Source organism: Eleutherodactylus coqui, chromosome 5 (genome assembly GCF_035609145.1).
Source record: "Eleutherodactylus coqui strain aEleCoq1 chromosome 5, aEleCoq1.hap1, whole genome shotgun sequence".
In the NCBI taxonomy this organism is placed as follows: domain Eukaryota; kingdom Metazoa; phylum Chordata; class Amphibia; order Anura; family Eleutherodactylidae; genus Eleutherodactylus; species Eleutherodactylus coqui.
In genome coordinates, this window is record NC_089841.1 from 141,489,410 (window position 1) to 141,515,055 (window position 25,646).

The 25,646-nt window shown below is 41.3% G+C and overlaps 1 protein-coding gene across 3 annotated transcripts in view; it reads right to left on the bottom strand.

The window, feature by feature from the left end:
- Positions 1–1,726: 1,726 nt before the first annotated feature.
- CAMKK2 (calcium/calmodulin dependent protein kinase kinase 2) overlaps positions 1,727–25,646 on the bottom strand; it is a 64,090-nt gene continuing 40,170 nt past the window's right edge. For 2 of the 3 annotated variants that reach the window (XM_066603274.1, XM_066603275.1), the window contains exons 7-16: positions 24,950–24,986; positions 23,374–23,395; positions 18,482–18,570; positions 17,846–18,045; positions 15,629–15,682; positions 12,186–12,259; positions 11,961–12,048; positions 11,004–11,132; positions 9,722–9,822; positions 1,727–6,351 (exon numbers count right to left, since the gene is read on the bottom strand). In XM_066603274.1, the coding sequence (XP_066459371.1) occupies positions 6,279–6,351; positions 9,722–9,822; positions 11,004–11,132; positions 11,961–12,048; positions 12,186–12,259; positions 15,629–15,682; positions 17,846–18,045; positions 18,482–18,570; positions 23,374–23,395; positions 24,950–24,986 (867 nt within the window). In that variant the 3' untranslated portion in view covers positions 1,727–6,278. Of the gene's footprint in view, positions 6,352–8,069; positions 8,102–9,721; positions 9,823–11,003; positions 11,133–11,960; positions 12,049–12,185; positions 12,260–15,628; positions 15,683–17,845; positions 18,046–18,481; positions 18,571–23,373; positions 23,396–24,949; positions 24,987–25,646 lie in introns of all 3 variants that reach the window. The other variant, XM_066603276.1, reaches the window with a different exon arrangement.

The window sequence follows — 25,646 nt, forward strand, 5'->3', positions numbered from 1 at the left end:
AATTGTTGCAGTTGTGTAGCATTGGTTACTGCTCTCCGATATCCTGGATGATATTGCTCAGTTCTGATATTTTTTCCTTTTTGTAAAGTTGCATTCTTTTGCTCTTTTATATTTGTATACACCCACAAGAGTCAGTTCTCAAGCCAGTTTCACACTGTGTCTATGTTGCAGAATCTGTACTGTAGTTGGTTGTGAGGTTTCAGTACAATGTTAATGAATAGGGTTCTGACAAAGTCCATTTACTTGCAGCAGTAAAAATCCACACTGGATTCAAGTTATGTTGAAATCTGCAGCATGTGCTTTGTTAAAAAAAAGGGCATTGTAAAATTCATTACCTTTAGTGTAATTGGTGAAATCTGCAACAAAATCATGTGTGGATTTATTTGCAGAATTTATGTGGATTTTCAGCATAAGGCCATTTTCATATGAGCATATAAAAACGTGTCTGTTTATACGGGTCTGTATTGCGGATGTTGCAAAAAGTCAAATCTTTGTAATATTTGTCTCCATATTTTTATTGTGTTCTATTAGGCTGGCTTCACACTGGCAAGGACATCGCTACAACATGCATGTATGTGAAGCCAATGGGTTCTTTAAGGCTACAAAACATCTGTCGTGAAAGAACCCATTAGAAAGCATGAGCTTCACAAATATGCATTTTGTAGCCCGTGTGAAAGAGGCCTTAGGGCTCCCACCCACTGGCGATATTTTCTTTCTTGCGCTGCAAGAGCACGAGAAAAATCTCGCATTGCAACGCAAGAAAGACCGGTATAGAACCGGCATATCGCAAATCGTTTCAATGGGGCTAGCGACAGCAGCGCTAGCCCCATTGAAAGCATAGGGAGAATGCCGTGGACTTCTGCCACAGCTGTGAGAGGAGTTTCCTTCATCCCCGTGGGGACCGTAGGGATGAAGGAATCCTCTGCCACAGCTGTGGCAGAAGTCCGCGGCATTCTATTCTATTGCTTTCAATAAAGATAGATATAGTGCAAAAAAATACCAGCGCTCCAGTGTTTGAAAACAGACACAGGATGTATATATGAGAGTATATTATCGCACTTAGTTATACAGCATATGTCACTTACTTCTCAGGCGTGCTTATTGTAAAGCACCCCTGGATCCCGGAAAGCAGGCAGAATAAACGCGTCGTATATTAAAGACTTTCCTTATCTACCACCTGAATTCTGCCAATCACACATAGCTCTTAGCTATTCATTCATGAAGGAATGAAGGAAACTCCTGCCACAGCTGTTGCAGAAGTCCCCAGCATTCTCCATGTCTTTTCAATGGGGCTAGCGCTGCTGCCGCTGGCCCCATTGAAAAGACTGGCGATATGTCGGCATGATGCCGATATCCCCGGCGTTATGCCGTTTTGTTTTTTTTTTCCCCCTCGCACTGCGATGCGAGACTTTAACTTTAGAATCGCATCGCAGTGGAGAAAATATCACCAGTGGGTGGGAGCCCTTAGGCTGCATCCACACAGGCTACAAAATCTCATGTATGTGAAGCCCATAATGAGTTATTTTGTAGCCTGAAAGAACCCTTTGGAAACGATGGGCTTCATACATGCGTTTTGTAGCCCGTGTAGATGCAGCCTCATGCTCATGAAAAACTTGCATAACTCGTTCCTGTGAGCCCAAATTTATTTTCTTCTTGGCAAGAATTCTAAAGTATGGAAAAATGTAGTCAAACTATATCCATGTTTCCCAGCAAATCACACAACACAGAAGATACCATTTATTTTAATGGTGATAAATACATAGTATTTAAACATACAACCTGTAAAATGAAATGCATAGTAAAAGGGAAGCGCAATGCAAAAGAAATCCAATAAAAATGCTACAGTTAATTATACAACTTCAACCAAATGGTATACATCTCACAACACAAGCTTGTAACATGGTGCAAAATTGTAATAGTTGAATTTTCCCCAAAAAACGTTGGTGCAACCCTTACAAAAGCATATAGAAAACATATTTAGCAGCTATTTGTGGGCTTTGAACCCTACATACATATTTGCAGATATGTCATCATGCAATAACTACCAGATGTATCAAACTTACATAGCTATAGTCTGATAACTAGACAACACAACAGCTAATTTATACTAAATTAAAAAGAACTAATCCCTTATTAATGTTTCCTTTGTGTAAAATAGATACCAGGAAAATATTCCTGAAAGTTGCAAGTATAATCTTTGGCTTTTTGGCCAAAAAAAAAAACTTCATGATATTATATTGCAAGTTTTTCTGCAAATATTAATATACCCAAGATGAAAAGAGAAATCCTCTGGTACAAAAGTACATCTGTTGTGTTCATCTAGAAAAGCACAAAATCTATAAATGGCTTGATAAGACTTGGCATTAGCGGTTTTCATTGCTGCAGACTTGTGCAGTGTCTGTATTTCTGGAAAGGTTTACTTGAGATTGTTAAAATAGCTGACAAAATACAAAACATAAGCAGCGTATAAAACCGATTCTGATGCAGCGCCCCCCCCCCCCCCCACCAGACTATAACCCAATCTAGAACTATTTATCCCAAGTCTACTTGTGATTTAGTGTTGGATACTACAGTATGTATATGATGCAAAGATAAGGGATGATATGTTTCTACTTGCACTATAGGTACAGTCCATTATAAAACACATTGTGTATAAAAGAACATAAAAACAAACCTTTATCAGGTGTTTTGTTAAAAATGGGTACTTCTACGGAATTTTTATTTGCCGTTTAAAAAGTTGCAAAATTTGGTCTCCAAGCTAAAAACAGAGGACGTGCAGGTATTTTTGTAGACTTTCCTATTCCTTCCCCGTCAGCTGCCTTACTGCATCGTCTCCTGGCTCCTCCAGTCTCCTGGGGATCACCTCACCTCCAGCTGGCCGATTCTTCTTTTTCCTGTGATGTAGCGTCCATTCTTGGCATTCTGCAGGCCAGTGTACACTACATCACTAGTAACGTGGCGTTCACTGCCTAGCAGCCTGCTTTAGTGTGCAGGTGCAGGCTTACTGCGCAGGCTCATATACTAGATCAACACTAGCGGCAAGAGCCTGCGCGCTATAGTGGGAAATGCTGAGCAAACGCCATTTCCCACTAGTCAGTGAATGCCACGACACTAGTGACATAGCGTTCACTGCCCTGCAGAAGTTAACTGTAGCGAATGGATGCTACATCACAGGAAGAGGAGGATCTGATCGACTGGAGTTGAGGTGACCAGGGTGACTGGAGGAGCCAGGAAAAGATGGGTGAGAAGATTGCCTGGGGAGAAATAGGTAAGTATAGAATTTCTTTTTCCCTTCTAATGACAAAACCCCTTTAATCACCAAACACTATTAATACACGTGGGTTAAATAACCTTTTTTAGTTTTTTTTCTTTTTTTACTATTTTTGATAGTTAAAAGGATGTTTGGATAATCTGACATTTCTTTTTTTTATGATTAAATGTTTAATTTTAAAAGTTTTCCATTTTTAATATGGTCATTTTGATATGATTTAATTGGCTTTTTTTCTACTTTGCCATTTTTAATATGTATATATTTTCCAGTGTGCGGCATTAAAGAGAACCTGTCATCATGTTTTTAAGTCCTGTAAACTATGTTATGGGGCTCAAACTTGAGGGATGTCTGGGAAGCTGTGCTTAATACTCACTAAGTCTTCCATTCCAGCACTGTACCCACACACACAGCATGACTCTTTTCACAAGGCTATGTGCGTACGCACTGCCATAGAGATGAATAGGAGAGTGTACACACACACAGCCTTGTGGCAAGAGAAGAATGCTGTGTGTTCATGGGGACCCAGTGAGTATGAAACATTCTCCTTGGTCTCCCATTCCATCACTCTTGATCTCATAACATAGTATATGGGGCTCGAACAGAACACGGTCCTTTTTTTTTAAATGTTGAAGAAAATGCAACAGAGTAGTTCTACCGCACCCCAGGTGAAGAGGTGCAGCACTAACTGTGGAAAGCAAATCCTGATCCATTTTGAATCTTGAACAGCCCCTTTTACCTTACAAGGAACAGTCAATAACTGATAGTAAATTGCACTGCATGCAGCAGAGCTTCACGTATGTACAGCAGAAAAGTAGTGCAATGTTTAACATTTAATGTGATAGAAGACCTATAATACTTATGATATGTTTAACTTCTCATACTACTCAACCTTCTTTTCACTCTAAGCTATTTATAACGTAAAACTCTAATATAGGTTTTTGGGAAATTTTTCAATATAAAATTATTTAAAATCAGTAGAAATGCTATAGTTTAAAAAGCCTTTAATAGTTCCTCTCCTTTATCTCCCCCTCCACCCCACCCCAGTTTTCCCATGCAGGATGTATATATTCCTAACCTTTTATTCATAGAACCCAACGGTGGCAACACATACCTGGCACAGTTATAGTAGTAGGTTACAAAGGTTACAAATCCAAAAGTGACATGTCCTGAGCGGATACTGTAGTAGCCCACACGGCCTGGGATGTCTATAAAAACTAGTGCACTAAAGTTATTGACTAAGGACCCACTGGAGGAAGACTAACTGTACAGTTTTAGGTGAAAGGTACTGATTGCCAAGAGCAATTTGGAACACGAGTTGTCTTTTATTTACAAAGTAAATGTGGCTTTTGCAGCTCTATTGGATAGGGAAATTAGGGACATGATACAGGTTGTCCTAATTCTGCAAGTAAGAATTCAATCATACTAGAATACCTTTTGTTTAATTCCTGCCTATTCTCAGCATTGATGATGGCTAATAATGCTTGCAGGGTTAAAGCACTGATAATACATTGAGCTGAGACAATAGTTTCCATAACAGGAGCAGTGTGGAAATAATATGCTGGGGAATGTTAAGGACAACTGGTGCAAAAAGAACTCTACTGTAGTTACATTCTATATAGACAACTTCTGGGTATAGTTCTTTTTCCGGTATTTTCCATAAACTTCTTTGGCCAGTTCCAGACAAGCACATTGTAACAAGTTCATAATATGGTCATGTTACAGATATTTATGACCGTATGTAATCCGTATTTGTCATTCATTTTCTACTGGACAAATACTGCTCCATATTTGGCCAGTAGAAAATAACGATACAGAGGCAATAACTTAATACACAGCCTGACCTAGTTTTTCAAGTGACTGAAAAATACAGCCATGGGAATAGGTACATAAATTTATATTAACTCTGTATAATACCAAATATGGAGGTGAAAGACCCTTATCTGAAAGCAGACAAGTATTCACATTCCAAATTCCACTACATAGGCAGAGATAATTTAAGATACAAGCTTAGAGCCTGCCAGCTCCTCTGCTCCAGTATCCCCATATCATCATATCCCCTCTAGTCTAGCCGTTCAGTTGGCCATACCTCTTCAATAGCAGGAGGTTGAAAACCATTAGAAATGGCTGCACCGTGATATACCACCAAAGTGCAGCCCTATTTTTGCATACGGACGTATTACCTGGCCTGATCACAGGTCTCTGCATCCACATTACCACTCATCTTAGATTCCTATGATGGTCAAAGCCATGGATGCCAGCAGTTCTCACACGTGTGATCTCAGCGTGTACTGGCTGCCCTGCTACTTTGGCATTTCTGCAATTGAGAGGACTCCCGTTCAGTCACAGACTATGCAAGTGTAATCTACATTGTGTTATCCTAAATCAGACTAATCACTCTACTAGCATTGCTGATGGCTACTTTTCCAGAAAAAAAAAAAAATGGCACCGAAATCTCAATAGAGGAGGAACAGTAATGCTTATTCTAACTACATGCAAATGTAGTCAACCTCAAGGTTTACAGGGCAAGTAAAGCTACTCTGGCTAATATTCCACTGTGCTATATACCTCCAGCAGTATAAAGACCTTGAGAACCAACTTTTGCAAGGTTACCTCTTCTTAAAGGAGTCTCTTCAGTCCTCCTGCACCAGGATGTCCTTACAATACATGAACATACTTGTAAGACCATTGACTGTGAAGTGTAGTGTCCTGCTAGCCTTAAATGTGTGTATGGTGTGTAATATTTGGCATCAGTAAGACATATGCTACAAGCCACTTGAATGATTTTTTGCAATATACAATACAAGCACCTTCTCTGGATCAGTCTCCACGAGTCTTCTGGAAGAATGAGTCCATAGCAAAGTAACTGATAACGTTTAACAACCAAGGCAGGACATTAAGGTCTCTAGCGCATGCAGCAACATAAGGTGCATAAGTAGCATGCATGGTTCAGTTTACATACACACGCCCAGGTCATAGATGAAGCCCAAGCAATGTTAGCTGATTACCCTCAAGATAAAACCTCGTCCTCTCCTAATTCTTGCAGGTCACTCTCTCTCAGGCTTTCATCACTGCCTTGGATCCTGTAAAAAATAAGCACATGGTGATTAATATCTACACATTGATGTGGTTCTATATCAGTGATACATTTCACATACAGATTAGTATAAGGCACAAAGCATAGCAAGAAATAAATGTAGCAACAGATGGTACAAGAGCAGGAAAGAAGTGGCATAACAGTTCACCCTCTAATAGAAAAGTTGTCTTTTATTGGAACAGTGTGCGCAGAGTTTCAAAGAAGTAACATGCTGGATGGGCAACTCCAATTCCATGAATTTAAATTTACGGGGTTTTTTTAAATCAGCTGCAGCAATAGAAAAAAATAACAGATATATTCACAACCCCCGTCTCATCAAGCCCCATGGATCTCCGACTTCCACTATTTACTTTGTTTCAATGAGAACATGATGTCCTGACACTTGACCATTGCAGCCAATCGCTGGCCAATGCTGTAATATCAATATGTACAACACAAGATTTCTTTGGCTGCAACGGTCCCATGTCAAGATGGCAGTCACTAGCCAAAGCAAACATGGGCTAGCAGCACTGAAGTCACAGGAGATTTGAGAGATGTGCATACAGCTGTTATTTTAATTTATAAGTGGCTGTCAAATTCTTTAAAGCAGGAAAACCTCTTTAAAAGGGAATGTGTCATCAGAAAACAATCCATTATATAAATTGCATGTTTGTTAAAAATTTTAGAATTATTGGCGGTTTTTTGAAATTTTGGGTCACAAGTCTGTCTCCTCTTGATCTGTCGAATAAGCTTGATAAGTAATCATCTCACTATCACAAGTAGGATTAAGGCTCTTTTACATGCAACGATTATCACTCGAAATTCGGTCAAAAGGTCGAAAATGAACGATAATCGCTACATATAAACGCGGGCATCGTGCACTTTTCGTTTGCATGGGGATTTTAAGGTCAACTTAAAATCCATCATTCAGCCACTGAAAGATAAGGGAAACGCATTTATCTTTCAAAAGACTGTAGGATGTTCTCCCTGCTGCATGTTTACAGTAGCTGGGAGAGAACAATGCAATCTGCTGACAGCTGCAAGAGAACAATGGAATGTGCTGGGCTTGTGTTTAAACACAAACAAACACACAAGGCTCTGCAAACAACCCCCGCCAGCCCTTTTACATGCAAATGAAAAGATGAAAGTGTTAATGGTTCTTAACACTTTATGCAAATAAATCACTAAATCTTTCAGTCATTTGAAAGGTTATATTTGCATGTAAAAGGCCTTTACACTGAGAGGTAATACCTATATATAGATAGCACAGGATTCACAATAGGTGATCAGTTGTGACTACCTACTCCCCCTCCTTGCCAAAATGACCTCTGGACAGGTCACAGACTATGCCTAGAACAGTCTCCCATGCAGGTCAATGGGACCCCCTTTCCATTGTGCAACTGGCCCAAGCAGCTGCTGTTAAGCATCTCTCTAAATTCCATTAAATATAGTACAGGAAAGATGGCAGCCCCCATGGTCATGTTCAGAAAACACAATAAAGAGGGGAAAAAAAGTCATAGTCCCTTTTAGATAAACTGCTATAGCGCTTTATAGCTATGAGACAGTGTTCCCCATCTAATGACCTATCAGGGTACTGGAGATGGGGAACACATATTCGGAGTATAAGATGTTTAAGCCATTAAGCCGAATAGTTTAAGTCATGCAAGGCTGTGTTAAGCTAAAGTGCAAATTGTTAAAGGTGGAAACATTTTCCGCTCTTGTTACCTTTGATAGATACATTCCCTGACTTGTGTTTTCTAGAAGTGAAAAGAAATAAACTTATTATATTTTACACTTTAAGTGTGGTGGGGGAGGGTTGGGGACTTTTATTGCAAAATGCCACAGCTTTGTGATGCAGTTTCTGCTGATTGGCTTCCATAGGTCAAGAACATGATTTTAATGCGCTTCACTTGTAGAAGCTGATTGGCAGAGAACTGCATTGCCAAACCACGGTGTTTCATGATAAAACTGACTGCATTTTCACTGCTCAATTTACACGCGCATCAAATTGAATTATAAAGGCAGTAAATCCACAATACAGACACCATGTAGGAATGGCGTAGACACACGATTAACCACTTCACGTCCCCGGAATGGATATTGGCATTCTACGTGCACAGGTTTGTATGGAGCAGGATCAAGAGCTGAGCCCACTTCATATGCGGCCAGTCTCGACTGTCTGACAGTTGATACCAACCACAACAGCAGTGATCAGCATTTATGGTGGTTGTTAACTCTTTAAATACCAATGTTAATTCCAACAATGGCTTTTACATTCCACAGCTGGCGGTCCTGAAGGGCTGTTCCGTGATGAGATTGCAAAGTGCCATCTGAGTGTCATGGCAGCTGGGGCAAACCTTAATACAACGCCAACATAAATACCAAAGAAGCGCAAGTTCAAGTTGCTTTTGGAGACTAAAAATGATATACAGTTATTTTAGAATCAAAGTAAAAATAATAAAAAAAAAAAACAAAACACTACATATTTTCCTGTATCTATAGTAAAAAAAGAATAATACATTATATAGTAAACAAAGGATTAAAGTAAATTGCCGGAATTATGCTTTCTTAGTCACCCAGTCTCAAACAAAAAATATAATAAAAAAACAAAATCAAAAAGTCTTATCTGCGCCAAAATAGTTATAGAAACTACAGAATGTCCTGCAAAAAATAAGCCCTTGCATAATCCCGTTGATGGAAATATTAAAAAGATACGGAAGATGGCAGCAGAAATTTTTTTCAAAGATATACTTTTTAAATTAGTACAGCAAAGAAAAAAAATGATACAAATTTGGTATCGTCATAAATCGCAGTGACCCACAGAATAAAGTTATGTTTTTTTCTTACAGTGTACACCTCCCCTCCCCAAGCAGGCCAAATTGTGTTTATTTTCTATTGAATAGTACTATTGAAAAATACAACTCTTCCCTCAAAAAAAAACAAAAAAACAAGTCCTTAGACTGCTCCATCAACAGAAAAATAAAACCGTTGCGATTTTTTATTTTTATTTTTTTAAAGGGGGCAGGAAAAGATGAAAAAAATGGCTGCATCATTAAGTGGTTAGCGAGAACGCTCATTATCCATCTATGGTAACTATAATTTAAAAGGGAACTGGACAATTTGCAACAACTGAATAAAAAGGTGCACAAATTAAAAGTTTAAAGTGGAAACTCCGTTAATGAATATTTTTATATTGAAGCTATTTGCCATACAAGACCTCAATGGCTTCAGGCTCATTAGCAACTAAGAGCAGTTATTGGGCAACAATGCCGGATTTCCGTTGTACTGTACAAGTGCTGCATACAGTAAGAATCTGACTGGTCAAACAACTGAGATATCAAGCATTAGATCACAACTCCAGAGCTATAGAAACGTACATCTGTAAGTTCCCAGGAGAAGACATAGACCTTTCTTCTTTTCGGCTTCCCTCAAATGGATTTCCAAAAGAACGTTTGCGCAGCATAGTTTTTATCAATATCTGGAAAGGAGAACAAATCAAACATTAATATAAACAGCCATAGCTTGTGCTGGACCGCAGAGAAAGGTGACAGAGAAACAGAACAATCAGTCCAGCTAGTGAGTAGTGCACATGAGCTGAAGAGACAAGAGTTCCATGAGCAGCTATTTATAAAGAGACTAGCTGATATACCCGGCTTCGCCCGAGTTAATTTGGTACTGGTGTTTATCTGGTGTTCACACGGAAAATCTTATGAAGTCGTGGTTACTTTAGAGATACTGAGAAAAAACATATGTTCCCCATTTTGCATAGTTCTCTGCGTTACCCAGGAAACACCACGGGGAGGTAACCATGCGACGCTTCCTTTATATAAAATGACATCAGGAAGTGAGAGAATTAGATTACGTACAGAAAATTTGGACGCTAATTCTTTTGCGCATAGAACTGAATAATGGAGTTGGGACCCATTAGCTTTTCCTATTTATGACATAATCAATGCGCGTGCCAAATTTTAAGTTTCTATGACATTGGGAAGTGAGAGATTTAGATTATGTACGTTAAATTTCGACGCCAATTCTTTTGCGCTAGAATTGAATAATCGAGTTGGGACCCAATTACTTTTCCTATTTTGGAGATAATCTATGCTTGTGCCAAAATTCATATTTCAACAACATCGGGAAGTTGGAGAACTTTTGGCGAGTCAGTCAGTCAGTGAGGGCTGACATATATATATGAAAGCCTAAGGAGAGACTTGCCAGCATTGTGTTGGGCAAGCATTATAAATTCCTTAAAGCCTGGCAGCCTTGGATGGCATATGCTCATCCCAATGCGCCTTCCTGCTACTTAGTCCTGATCCCACACACCTCTTTTTGCTCAATTGTCCCTTTCCTCTGTGACAGATGCCAAAAGGCTATTAGGAGTGTCTAATACCGTTTGTATGTCCTATTAGGGAATATGAACTTCAGAAGGGGCCTCTCTATTAGTCAAAACCAAGAGCTGCAGAAGAGACTCTGAAGGACTTACTACAATCATGTATTACATGGTGACTCATTAGTTCGAATGCGAGTTATGCAACACTATGATTCTCCTTACAGTTGTGCCCACGTCGATGAAATGATTTCAGAGGGTTCTCATTCAGAGGGATTGTCTAGATGGGATAACTGTTGTAAACGGTTGAGAAAGGGTTATAATGTTGAACTTACCACTGTTGCCAAGCTGGGAATGTGCTTCACTGAATTTTCCACCTCTTCTTCAGTTACTTCTATCAGGGTGCAGTTTTCATCCTCACTAGGGAGAGGCTCGGCACCATCTTTAGTCACCCATTGATGCAGCTAAAACAAGGAATATTAGCAGTGCCTTCAGTAGGTTCCTGAAACAGAGCTTAGCAAGCGCAACATTAACAACTAGTCATAGGCTGGTCAACGCTAACAACTGGTCATACGCTGGTCAACACTAACAACTAGTCATACTCTTGGCAGAATGGCCTTTGGGCCCCTTAGGTAACAATCACTGGAAACCTGTGCTACAAGTGTCAAGTGATGGTTGGGTGGCCCCGATCTAAAGTCTCTGGCACGCTAATGTGTATTTGTGCACTGTCAGTGCTAATTCACGGGCAGCAAACAACCCCATTATAGCCTATGAGGCTATGCAGATTAACATTTTTTTCATGCGGACAACAAAAACTCATCACGTCCTACTCCTGTCCGTATCATGGACAAGAAACAGGACATGCAAAATGTCTGTGTGCTGTCTGATGCACATTGTGCAGATACCTCTCAGGTGCAACTCTCACACATTGTAAACAAGAGTGGATCTTAGTATCAGAGGTGTCGCTTTGGGGGTGGTAAGGTAGCAGTTCCTCCCAGTCCCTGGTGCCTCTGTTTCTTAAGACTCCAGTACATTTCATATGCTTGGTGAGGATACTGGTAAAGATTGTGCATTAGGGCCCAGATGTTTCAAATTATGCATCTGGTTCTAATGTATGCAAATTTCTTTGGATGTCACATATGACTTGAATCATCAGGTTAATGCACTTTCATACTTTACAGAAATTATTCACTACAACTCCACGTGACCACCTTAGAGGGCTATCTTAATCCGACACTACTAGTTTGTCATAATCTGTATGACCATTATCAAACATTGCTCCATTATCACACCTTTATGTCAGGAACTGAAATTCTAAACTCTGGGTTTTTATCCAACATTTTCAGAATGAGGTCCTTCAGGTCTTCGGATATGTCTGGCCTGTGGATGCAAATATGGCTTATTACTATTAATATATATGATGATGTTGTTATATTGGCAGGTTCATGAACTCCTATCATCTTTATGTAAGATCTATGGCGCCAAACCCAAGAAATACAAAAAATAAACAGACTTACTGGTCTGGAAACTCCAGTGGCTGATTCTTTATTTTTCCATGTAGTGCTAGAATTCTCTCATCCATAAATGGACACTGAAAATACAAACAAGTCAGCAGAAGCAAAGTGTTTCACCAAACCAAATAGGAGAACATTGGAGAAAGAGCTGTCAATTAAATGAGCATCTGGCAGACGGGTATCTTGAGTCTATTGCCAGACTCCAACACAGACAGGCATGATCAGTTATGTGCACGAATGTTTATTCCAACAATCATCCGAATCTGCAGATTAGTGTATGGGGACTTTCTAGTGATCAGGCATGTTGACTCTTTTGTTGTCTTTTTTTATTTAAGAGTATTTAACATTACATAGTATGGTACGGCGTTAGCGCCCCCCCTCCCCCCCCCAAAAAAAACCTACTGGGTAGAGCACAAATAGATTTTTTTTTGTCTAACAAAGTACCAGAATACGTTATGTTAAATACTCTTAAATAAGGCCACCTGTCCACGGGAGTTGCGTTTTAACGGAAGCGGATTTCCACTGCTTGAGAACACTTAAAGTCACCATGATTTTCCACAATGAACCTATCCTTAACCCATTCCCGCTCCAGGGCGTAAGTTTACGTCCTGGGAGCGGGGTACTTCCCGCAACAGGACGTAAACTTACGTCCTGCAGATAGCGCGGGATCACATATGATCCTGCGCTGTCCCGCTGCAACAGCGGGGGGCATCGGAGATGCCCCCCCCTGTTAACCCCTTCCCTGCCGCGATCTAAGTAGATCGCGGCAGGGAAAGAGTTCAGAGGGAGCGCGCTCCCTCTGTGTCTTCGGCCGGCTCTCGCGATGTTATCGTGAGAACCCGGCCTATCGCCATGGTAACAGGATGCCAGACACTGGCGTCCTGTGTTACCAGTGCCTGAGACCGCTGTATAACCGATAAGGCATGGCAGAGCAGTAGCTCTGCCATGCCTTATCACAGCGATCATCAGGGCAGTGGTGAAAGTCCCCCAGAGGGACACAAATGTTATAAAAAAACAAAGATTAAAAAAAATGAATTAAAAAAAAATGTAAAAAAAAAGAGTAAAAAAACAATTTATGCTTTTTCTCAGATTAGCATTAAAAAAAAATAAATAAATAAAACCCCACATATTTGGTATTGTCGCGTCCGTAACGACGCGTACAATAAGTTGCACATGCTTTTGACTGTGCACGGAAAAAAAACGCAAAAAAACGCTAAAAAACTGAGGCAAAATGCTAATTTTTAGCATTTTGCCTCACTAAAAAAACACAATAAAAGTGATCAAAAAAGCCGTATGTACCCCAAAATGGTAGCAATAAAAAGTACAGCTCGTCCTGCAAAAAATAAGCCCCCACAGAGCTCCGTACATTAACAAATTAAAAAGTTACAGGACTTTGAATGCAGCGATTTAGAAAAAATAAATAAATTTAAAAAAAAATAAAAGATTTCCAAAAAAAGGGTTTTTATTGCAGAAAAGTGGAAAAACCTAAAAAAATGTAAGAATTTTGGTATCGTTGTAATCGTACCGCCCCGCAGAAAAAATGGAATGTCTCATTTATGCTGCATGATTAACGCTGTAAAAAAAAAAATCTATGGCAGAATTGATGCGTTTTCTCTCCCTGCTATCATAAAAAAAAAAAAGTTTTACAATATAGTCAAATGTACCCAAAAATGATGCCGATAAAAACTACAGTTTGCCACGCAAAAAACAAGCCCTTACACAGCCGCGTCGACGGAAAAATAAAAAAGTTATGACTTTTGATAAACGGAGAAGAAAATCCGCCAAAAATTGTTGCGTCCTTAAGCCCAAAATAGGCCATGTCATGAAGGGGTTAAAATCGCTGTGGATTTCTGCTAGTCTACATCGGGCTGTGCTTTCCATATTTATCCTATGGAAAGCATTTCATGCATTATCTGCATGCGGATTATTGCCGCAGATAACACAATGAAGAATCCCTGTGGACAGGAGGCCTAAAATAGACAATAAGTATTATGGAGGTGATACCTTATAGTTATAGATGTAAGCTTTTCCGGCCAGTTAAGGCCTCTACGTAGATAAGATAGCCTGATAAAGATACCTTAAAGCAACCCTCTGGTCCTGGACAAAGATGGCTACACAAGCTTCTCAGAGTACCTGATGTGTACTGTGTATTAGCACGCATCCTCAGTCTAAGACACTACAAACACTGCTTCGACTGGCCAGTCTTGCCCATGTGAGCAGCACTGGGCAGTCAGATCAACATGTAGTGTCTCGGGGTCATTTGACGCAGGGCGATTTTTGCATCTAGCAGGAATGTGAACAATATCGTTCGATGTAAATGCATGTTCCAACTGAACAACGAACGAGAATTTGTTCGCTTCCAGTTCATTCAGTTTCTGCATGCAGAAAACTGAACGGCTTATTGGCCCCAATGTAAGGCTGCCTGTACACGGGCGTAGCGATATCCCGCGGCGGATCTCTGCCGCTGAGGAGCAAGGGAGAGCTGACTGTTCTCCGCACTGAGCTTGTCTGACAGATAGGCTCACCGCTGAGAATCACAGCATGCTGCAATTTAAATCCTGCGAGCGGAGAATCGCTATGATTCTCCACTCGTGGACGTCGGGCTGCGCTTTCCATAGTAGTCTATTGAAAGCGTTCACTGCATTGCCCGCGTTGCAAGTTGTTCACTTATGTCTGTGACTATCTGTTTACTGTGAATAGAGGCGGGCAGGCTGGAACACAGGAACAATTATCGCTGTGCATCAAGTAGTCAGAGAAGCGGTGCGGCCATCTTTGTTTATGCAGGAACAGATAGATGCTTTAAGTAGACTTGAAAGCTTGTGTATATAAAATTTTCCTGGTTAGCCAACACAGGTATCGCCTCCATCATACTTTTGTCTTTTTGCTACAAGAGTATTTAACATTACACCGGGCACAGGGGTATAAATCTCTGTAACAGTGGCTTATTCTCCTTGCACTAGAAGGTCCCTGTATACACGAGATCGCCAGATTCAGAGGACTTCTTTAAGATTTACACGTTTTTGCTGTAAATGAGAGTGGAAGTGCAGCAATCACTGTTACATCCAGGAGAAAAGTTGTCTAATATTAAGTAGCTGATAGTGAAGTACAAAGTTTTATTACTTTTTTTCCTCTTTAGCTTTTTTTTGGCTGCACAGTTTAATTTAATTCCATTCTTATTGTGTTCTCAGTGCACAGCATTATGTGTGTATATATAGAGTGATTATTAGGACCTAGTTGCTAATATATATCTTCTACGAGAACCGTATCTTGTATTCCTCAGTAGTAAGGGTCACTAGAATAGGATTTAACATCCCAGTCATTATTCATAATGCTATCAGCTTGGAAGAAGGATAGAAGGGGCCACGTATGTTACTGTGTGATCACCTGGAAGTTTATGTAATATGAACAATTACACATAATAAACTGGCAATACTGTAAATAAATACCTGACCAAATACAAAGCAGTACAGGGTGACTCCCATTGCCCAAACATCCAGAGCCTGTAGAAAAAGGTAACAAACGTGTTCAGGCATTAGCACTACTCACAATAGGATAGAATTCTGTGTCTATAGCAACTTACCTGAATGCTTCATACGCAGAACATGTAAAATATCTGCACATATCAAGCAGGTTGGGTTTGTTATACAAAATGTGTCATATCTGAAAGCATCTATAACAAGCATGCGATGGGGCTCTGTGCTGCATACTGTTACATACATATGCAGAATAGCCTCCGATGTCGTAGAGCCGTCCTGCATATAGTGTTAAAAACGTGCTATATACATTGTATGTAGTTATAGGATGCCTCTGTATGGCACTATATTACAGAGACAGACAGACATTAATAGGGTCTTATTATATAAATCTATGTTATATCAATATACATATATTTATAGGATTATTACAAATGATCTTCCCGATGTAAAACAGTCATAAGGCACGTTTAATTTTAAAAAATTGCTAATAAAATCATCATGACAGGTCATTTTTTATGTGTTTTTTGTATAATAATTTTACTGTATTCATTTAATTACATTCTCGGGGCACTGTCCTAAACGTATTTGTATTAGGTCTGTCATTAGGTACAGACCTTCTGTAGTAACAAGGTCACAGGGACATATCTTTAGCAACAGGAGGAGGAGCCATCTTAACAGATAGCTCCTGTGTAGTCAAAGGCTGCAGGCTAAAGCCCCATTTACATAGGACGAGCTGTCAGGCAAACTATGCCAACAGCCCGTCCCAGCGATGCACGCTCCTGTGCTGTTACACTGGAGCAAGTATCACTGGCATCGCTCAAAGCACTACCAGCATGGAGGCTGAGTGGGCTTGGGAGTGTTCTCCCCCCGCCCGCCTCCATTCACTGTAAGCAGGCAGTCGTTCAGAGCTGAACGACTGCTGTTTACACTGAACGGCTAGTTCAGTTTTCTGCATGCAGAAACTGAATGACTGAACAGATCAAACTCAGTCATGCAGTCTCTGCATGCATTTACACGGGACGACTACCATTCAAATTCCCACGTGGGCTATAACAGATCTGCAGACTTTGTGATAACGATGTCCACAATCTGTGCTTTTCCTGCTGTCACAGCTCTGTATGTGTGTATTATAGTGGATTTACTAACCATTTGTCCAGAATGTCTCTGAATGCCTGAATCATCATAGGAAAGCAGAGGGTCGGGCATTCAGATGCTGCCTCCCTGCTGAATGGACAGTGCAGTGCAGCATGAGAAGTCAGCCCAAGGAAGTACAGGACACTAAGGCCTCATGTCCACTGCTAAAATAAAATTAAGAATCCGCAGCGTTTTTCCCGCAGCGTGATTGGCGCCCCATAGGGATGCATTGGACACCCGCAGGTAGTTAAATACCTGCGGATGTCATTTTCCCGTGAGGCGCGGATTGCGTGTGGGGGAAAACACCCGCGGCATGCTCAATTTTTAGTGCGGGTCTCCCACAGGCTTCTATTGAAGCCTATGAAAGCCGTCCGGATCCGCGACACACCCGCACCTGAATTTCTGCTCTCCGGCGCGGGAGAGCAGGAGTTAAAAAAAAAATGGAGTGCTGGCGTGCCAAGCACATCCGCCAGGCTGAAGAAAGAAGATCCGGCCGTGGCGGAGGGAAGATCCGCAGGGTCCAGACAGGTAAGTTTAGTCTTCTTTTTGGCCCCATGTCTACGGGAAAGGAGGGACCCGCTGCGGGATTCTGCATGGAGAAATACTGGCAAAATACTAGGCTTGCTAAATGTACCCTGAAACTGGATTGCAAACTGTAGAAAAATGGGAAAGACCATCTGAAAATCAAAACTTCCAGACATGAAACAGGAGCGGTTAAGGAGAACCTGATGTATCTTAGAAGAAGACTTGTTGAAAACTCAGGTAAACTTTATCCTCCTATAAGGACGCAGGTGCTGACCACCTGTTGTAAAGAGCAGAGTTTCGCTTCCGTAGCCCTTATTGACGTGAAAGGAAGTCAAGTATACAGCATAACATGCTGTGCTACAAGGTTTCCGTAGCTCTAGTAATGTGGCAAGTAACATGGCAGCGATTCCCCATCTCTGCTACGAAAAGCCGAGACGGGAACACCCCTTTTAAACTAAAATCACATCAGATTCTGAACACAAACATGTACGGTTTATCTGTGTACACTGCCCAACATTTTTAATTTACCTTTCCAGAAAATATTTTGCGTGTTTCAGAGAGGGTCTCAGGAGCCATGAAAGCTGGCGTACCCACTGTGTTAGACAAGAAGGCATCCGTTCCCTCAAACTGGTTACTGACTCCAAAGTCAGCAATCTTAATGTGACCATCTTCACCCACTAAGAGATTAGACGGTTTGATGTCACGATGTATGATTTTCTGATAATGCACTGCAAGATAAGAACAAAACAGACCGCGTCTAACATGTAAACTGTTGCTTTCTACCAATTTAAATGTATAACGTACCCACCAATGGAACACTGGGCATCATATGACCTGCTCAATCCGCACTGACCCATTACGTTTATGATCAAAACTTTTGTCATAGGGATAATAAAATGCCACATAAACCCCGAATCCCAATATTAGAAAGTCTATACTGAACTGTGTATATGTATCTTGTCATATGATGTATAGAGAGAAGGACATAGAAGCAAGATAAAGATTCATCTTTTAGAGTGGCTCTGAGCACCACTATGGATAAAAGACATGTGGAGCTCGGGGATTTACAGGTCATGTTTTATGTAAAAACAACTGCCAGAATATATAGAGAAAGCCTGAGAATCCTACTTCCTGCAGAGTGAAAACAAGGAAACAAAAACTCACAATACTCAATTCCTTTAATGAGATCATGGAAGTAAAAACGTGCCCGGTCTTCTGTTAGCGGTGTGGTGGTGGGAATATCCATAACAGGGCTAAACAATAAAATATCAGAATCACAATTTATTACCTAGCATTATTAAGGCTAGCAAATGTATGCAGATCAGCAATCGTTAAGCTCTGAATGCTTTGATGACTCAATACTTGTCTTATTTCCAATCAAACTGTTAAATACCTGACATATCTGTCAATTATAGGGAATCTGTCAGAGCCTGTAAACTGGCCGGATGGTGGACAGCACAGTATAGTGATAGACACATAGATTTCAGTGAGCGTCACTTATACTGATCAGTTTAGTGGTTTTGCAAATCTTAGTTTTAAAACCTTGCGTGGCTGAACTGGAGAGGAGTTCAATAAAGCTCATGCATATTCATAAATGCATCCTCCCTCTGCCCTCCATCTAGATGCTGGTTGGCAGGTCTCCTTATGTGTATAGTAATACAGAAGGACCTGCCAGCCAGCATTTGGAGGGAGGAGGGTGGAAGGAGTGTGCATTTATGAATATGCAAGTGAGAGCCTTAATGAAGCCTGCAGGGCCATGGGTGCAGGCCCAGGCATGACAGGATTAACCGGGAAGTGGAATGTAAGGGGTTAACAGTAACATGAAAAGGTGGGGCTGGCACAAGTAATAACTCCACAAGGCGGAGTTATTACGAAGGAAAAGGTGGGGCTAAAAAGTGCGCAAAGAACCGTTAGTGACATCAGTGGTAAAGAGATCGCATGAAGAGAAGAAGCAAGTCTCACCCTATGGATGTTGTAGGTGAGGGTGGTCATTTAAAGAATTATAGAAGTAGCTGAATGGGGTGAGTGGGTAGGTATTAGTAACATTGTCATGGCAGCAGTGGTGGGTGGGGGTCCTTGTAGTTGGTCACAAAATTGATTGGGGGGGGCAAGGAGTAGAGAGCCACCATCTTCCCCGGTTTTTGATGGTGGTGTGTCTAGCCTTGTAAGGGCTAGTGGGTCTGAGTTGGTTGGAGGCGGCTCCTTTAAAATGGTGAGGTGACAGATGTCAGGGATCCAAGGACCTCACCTTGTGTTGGAGGTGAAGAATAATTAATGTTGATGGTTAATTTGGGTTAATTTATGTAAATTTGTTAGTAAGAAAATGGCTGCTGTGGCCAAATTCTCCAAGACCAGAAGTGTGTTGTCTTCAATCGTGTGTTTGCTGGTATGTGGCTGGTAATAGATACGGAGCGACTCTGTTATACCTGCGTCATGAGCTTCATGAACTTATCTCTGGTTTAGCCATGTAAAGTTCCAAAAGTAAGATTTGTAAAACCACCAATCCGATCAGTATAAGTGGCACCCAACTGAAAACAGTGCATCTCACTGTGCCCTGCTGCGCACAACCTGCACGGCTTACCTGACAGGTTCTCTTTAAGAGTTAGGGTTTGGGTCTCTGGATGGAACGAGGACGGAACTATAGGCATTCATTTTGGGTCTCAGTTCGACTAATGAAAGAGTGTAGTTCCATCTGGGATTTCTGTCCGAATCCTATTTGTGGAGATTCGGAAGGCAATGTGGGATATAGTATAAAACATCATGAACCACAGGCTACACGAAATATGAACAGGCTCCCTCATTACGCAGCAGCATTTTAGGGAAAACCAAAATGTGCAGAACACAGCTGCTTCTCCTTAAATTTGGCTCATCTTAGGGCTTATTCCCATGATCGTATAACGGCTGGCGTTTTCACAGCCGACCGCTATATGCTCCCATCTGAGCTGTCTTCCCCCTTATTTCCCCCTCTCCCCTCCGGCTGCTTGCAATAGGAGCATTGCTGGCTGCGGACAAGGTGCAGGAGATTAGCTCCGCCCCTGTCCCACCCCCTTCCATTGCAAACAGCTTGAGGGGAGAGGCAGAGAGCCAGCGAGGGAGAGGTAAGGGGAAAGACAGCTCAGACAGGAGTGTATATCGACCGGCCGTGAAAACACTTGTGGGAATAAGCCATTAGGGCTCTTTCCCACGAGCGTATATCGGCCAGCAGTTTTCATGGATTCTCGGGGAGCGGGGGGGGGGGGCATGGGAGACGGGAGACGGACGGACGGACACTTTGTTCCTCCCCACTCATTCTGTACAATGGGATGGGGCGGAGCTAAGTGCTGGTCTACCCCACCTCCTCCCATTGATGGCTATGAACAAGGGGTTGGGCGTGGGTGGAGCTAAGCTCCTGCCCTTGTCCCTGCCCCTTGTCCATAGCCATCAATGGGAGGGGGTGGGGTGTACCAGCGCTTAGCTCCACCCCATCCCCTCCGAATCCAAAGAATGAGCGGGGAGGAGACGAGAGGTGAGCCTGTGATGGAGTGAGGGGAAATGGGCGATGGCCTGGTGAGCTCTATGCATATGTGCCGGGCCCCAGGCCGTCTGAACCGGCACACAAACATTTGATTTTTGCGCCCGTTCACCAGATTTTTCTCTCCCAACGTAGTGTATATTGGCTGGCCATGAAAACGGCGGCCAATATGCGCTCATGGAAATAAAGCCTTACTCTGACAAAACATGTGCAACACCAGTCATGATCATGGGTTATTTCACGGGGCGAAATTCCGCACTGTGAACATTGCGCTATTAGGTTCAATAGAACCTAATAGCTGCGGGGCAACACTGCCTGTGGGAATTAGGCCTAATGAGAAAGCCTCTCAGTATTTCATGCTGTAAGTGGTTCAGTCAGCAAGGAATTGCTGACAAGTTCCCTTTTGGGTACATCCACACGGGACGTAATTTACGCAGTGCAAAATCTGCTGCACATTTTACCATAACTCCACATCGGAATGCACGTGTCTTAAATGTGGATTTTGGTGCAGATCTGGCTCTTACGTCACCCCTTCAAATGAATTTGCAGTGAAATCTGCAGCATAACTTGACATGGGTCAGGGTTGCATGTAATTTACTGCGGCATAAGACCCAACCTTTAAGCTACACAAACTTTGTAACACTACTCACTGATTTTAACTAACTACAGCTCCAGTCCATTGAGTTGTGTACTGCAGCTGTCACTCAACAGTTAAAAATCACTTTGTAGCATGTGTAGCCCAGAGCTTTGCGGTGTCCATACATATGGTGGATGATCTACGGTAACTGCATGAGGTCACCACTAATAGCAGGGCTACATCTGGACTTGAAACAATAGTGAGTCTATGTGCAGCCCAGCAATTAGTGGTTATGGTGGATCATCCGTAGCATGTGCAGGCACCTTCATTCGGAGCTTGTCAGAAAGACATGCCAAATATTGCAATTCTACTCATATTTGAAGCACGAGTTCAGCTTTACTCAATTTGCTAGAAAGAAAAAAAATTCTGGGACCGTATTAGCCAGTAGAACAAAAGGTGATTGTTCTCCTATTGAGAACAATCATACCTTTACTGGAGTAACATCTGAAATACATTACATTCCTAATATTGTACAAGTCTGGCGTATATTACATGCTGTATTTATAATTGGGAACTCAGACATAACTCATTAGTGATTGCTCCACATATAAGAGCTTTCTCACTGCAATCTTATAATGCCAACGATGCAGGAAAAAGATGATTGATTGAATTAATGAGGCTTCTTAGCAATTCAATCCTCTTTCTCCTGTAATTCTTCTAAAAAACCACTAAATCTAAATTCTATTTTATCTCCATTTGCTGAGCGGATGAATGCAACCAATTGCTCCGTGCAAGTGTCTACTTAATGCTGGAGTGATTGTAGTGTCGCTCAATGAAAATTCAGACAAATCTTGTCCCTCATGATCACTACTTTATGTCACACATCTCCAATGCAGAGTATGCAAAATAGTTGATGTACAGCTGCAGACTTCCCATAAGAACATGTTGCATACACTTTCTTGTTGCTCTCATGTAGAAGAGCACAGCCTACTCGTTATCTGTGATCTCCTTGTAACTGGTGACGGCTGTCATGTGCGAGGACAGTGAAACGTCCGCAACCAACGGACAGTCATCAGGGTTTTAAAGAACAAATTACCTACTTTATGGGACAATTAAAAACAAGTAGAAATTAACACACATTCTGTGTTCAGGGGCTGAATGGATGATGTAGGGTTGATCATCTAGCTCCATGTTGCACACATGCTTATAAAACCTCCAGGGCTTCTCGGTCATATCTTATAGAGACGAAATGCTATTTCCCAACATGCAAATGGTGCACTTAATAAGATCATCCATTAATTATTGGGCGTGAGGGGTGCATAACAAAATCCTGTTACCGATTATTCTAATCCTTACAACTCTGTACAATCTCATAGTCCCTCTCGTGGCATACAATGTTAGAACCATGAGAGGGGTTGTGAGAGTAAAGCTAGGCATGCTGGGGAATCTTTGATGGAAAGTTTGAACACGGCTCCTGCAAAGAGTCAGGTCAATTGCACACGGTACATTGTTTGTACACGCCATTAAAAAAAACCCTAAATTTTAAGATATTTTAGAAAAAGTTTTTTTCTGAGGGCTATCAGTTAAAAAAAATAGTTACATCCGCTTCAAAATGGCTTTCCAGTACTACACTGCTCAGGATAAGCTAGAAATATTTCAGTCCAAACCAGGTACAGCACTGTATATTGTATAGTGGCTGTGTCTGGTATTGCAGCTCAAGCCCATTCACTTGGCAAAAACTGAGCTGATCTCAGGCCATGTGCTCAATGTAGGTTACATCACAGGCCTGTGAAGCAGCTACAGCAGTCACCCGAACTTAAACTACAGACCCTGCTGATCAGGGTCTGACATTGATGACCTACCTTGAGGGTAGGTCATGATAAGTATAGTCCTAGAAAACCCTGTTAAGTAACGTTAACAAAACAAATTAATTGTTAATTTCAACTGTGAACTTATTCGCACACTTACCCCCGATTAACCAGTTCAAACACTGGAAAAGAAAACATATAAAGCTGGTATTATTACATATTTCATATAAGCAAGTATGCAGTTTAGTAATTGGAAATCCTAGCAGCCGGACATAATAAAAGATCACAAGGGCGACTGTGTATTCTCTCTCTTCTCTGCCTCTTTTCTTCCTCTTTATCTAACACTATTCCTCCTCTGGCTCTCTACCTCACCCCTTCCTGGGATTCTGTACGCACGTACAAGTAATAGTAATAGTTAAACTCACATGTGTTTAGAATTATCTATTGGTTATAGAGTGGCAGTAGATTTTTTTTTCTTTTAAAGATACGGTAAATTAAAGGGGTTGTTTCAAAATCAGCTTTTATCATCCATCCATCGGATAGGTAGTAAGAGTCTGATCGGTAGGGGGGGGGGGAGGGGTCTTACCAAGAATGAAGGTCTCATGTTCCACTCTTCTCATCACTGTAGGCTCTCTGCACCCACTCGCTGATTGGAGCAGCACGACTCCATTCATTTCAATGAGGCAGATGGAAATAGAGGAGTACAAACATTCGGCTATCTCCAGAAGTCCCATTAAAAATGCATTGTAGGGTGCATACGTAACTGCCAGTCCATTAGATCTTCTCACCGTAGGAGGTGCAGTGGGGACACGGGGCCCCATTTGAGATCGGTGGGGGTCTCAGCAACAAGATCCCCACCAATCAGACTTTTACCACCTATGCTATGGAAAGGTGATAAAAGCTGATTTTGGTACAACCCCTTTAAATATAGAAGAGTGGAACAGATTTTGTGCACAACCAAATCAGACATGAACGCTTGCAACAAGTTCCGGTGTCCTGGGATATGACCCAAACATTTATGCATAAAAAGCACTATGAAAAAACATCTGTACATATATAATGTATAAATGACATTTATTTTACCATAGACCCCCTAGCCTTCATGAAAAAAGAATATTAACCCAGATGGAAGGCTAGTATAGTTTTATTCCAGGATTGTGTTAAAGTATAATTTCGTGGGGGTTATTGAGACTCTAGATGATCTCCAGATGCCAATACTGCGAATTCTGTTTGTATAATATTTGAAAAAGTCAATAAAAGTTTATTCAAAAAAAAAGATGAATAACTCGCTTTAAACAACAATTAAAGGAAACCTGTCAAACCCTACGAATCCCATAAACTAAGGTGATGGGCTCATAAAACCGGGGTCGCTTATAGGCCTTTCATACTAGCCTGCCTCCCTAAGCAGCCCGCCTCAACAAGAATTATTTTTTTCCAACTGTGAACAAGAATATTTATGCAAGCAGTAAGAATGTTGTCTGAGAAAGCCTGAGAACAACTGGGAATGGATATGAATATAGATCTCGGCCATAAAATACCACAGCACGAGAGGAGGAGCCCAAGTTTCCGCATGATACTTTCTTATGGTCATCAAACAGGCTTACAAGTAGAAAATTTGCTTGAATCATATAACTTGAAATTGGACACAGAATCATATATTACATTGATGGGAACATTTTGCACTGCTCTAAAGCATAAATGGTTATGGTGTTTAAAATAAGCTGATGTTTCCCTACCCATGTACAGATGGTCCTCACTGGGGTCATCCAGCACCTATCAACAGAAGAGGAGAGGTAGTCAGAATACAGCCAGGGGACATAAAAGGAATATAGTGAACATATTCATGCCAGCAAATATTACACAGCTATTTTAACACAAATACAGGCACAGGTATTGCACTTACTGGCTCGAAAATGAGATGAGCATTGAGCAATCGCTGCCCTTTATGAGGACAATAAGCTCTTTATCATGAATAAACACAGTTCTGTAAAAAGAAATATTTGCCTTATGTTGTATATGTAGGAAACCACAGCAGATACTGAACGACTACTGAATTTATACAAGCTGGCCGACGCAAACAATGATTCATTACTTCCCCACAATGTGGTGGATCTCATCATACGATATAGTTGGGCTAGAAGAGGGGAGGAAAAGTGGGCAAAGAAAAAAAAGACATACTTGTCAATAAAAGTCTCAGAGAACAATGGAGGGTGGATTAAAGTTTAATGCTAAACATTGCTGGTGGTCTGAAAGGGCTTAAGTGCTGATGATAAAAATTTCTAGAATCCTATGGAGCTTATTTATAAAAAGCTTGGTAATCTAGGTTGTTAAGGCACACATGTCAAACACAAGGCCCGCGGGCCGAATCCAGCCTGCACCTTATAGCATGTGGCCTGCCAGCCGTGAGGCAAGCCTTACAGGCACTCCATTCAC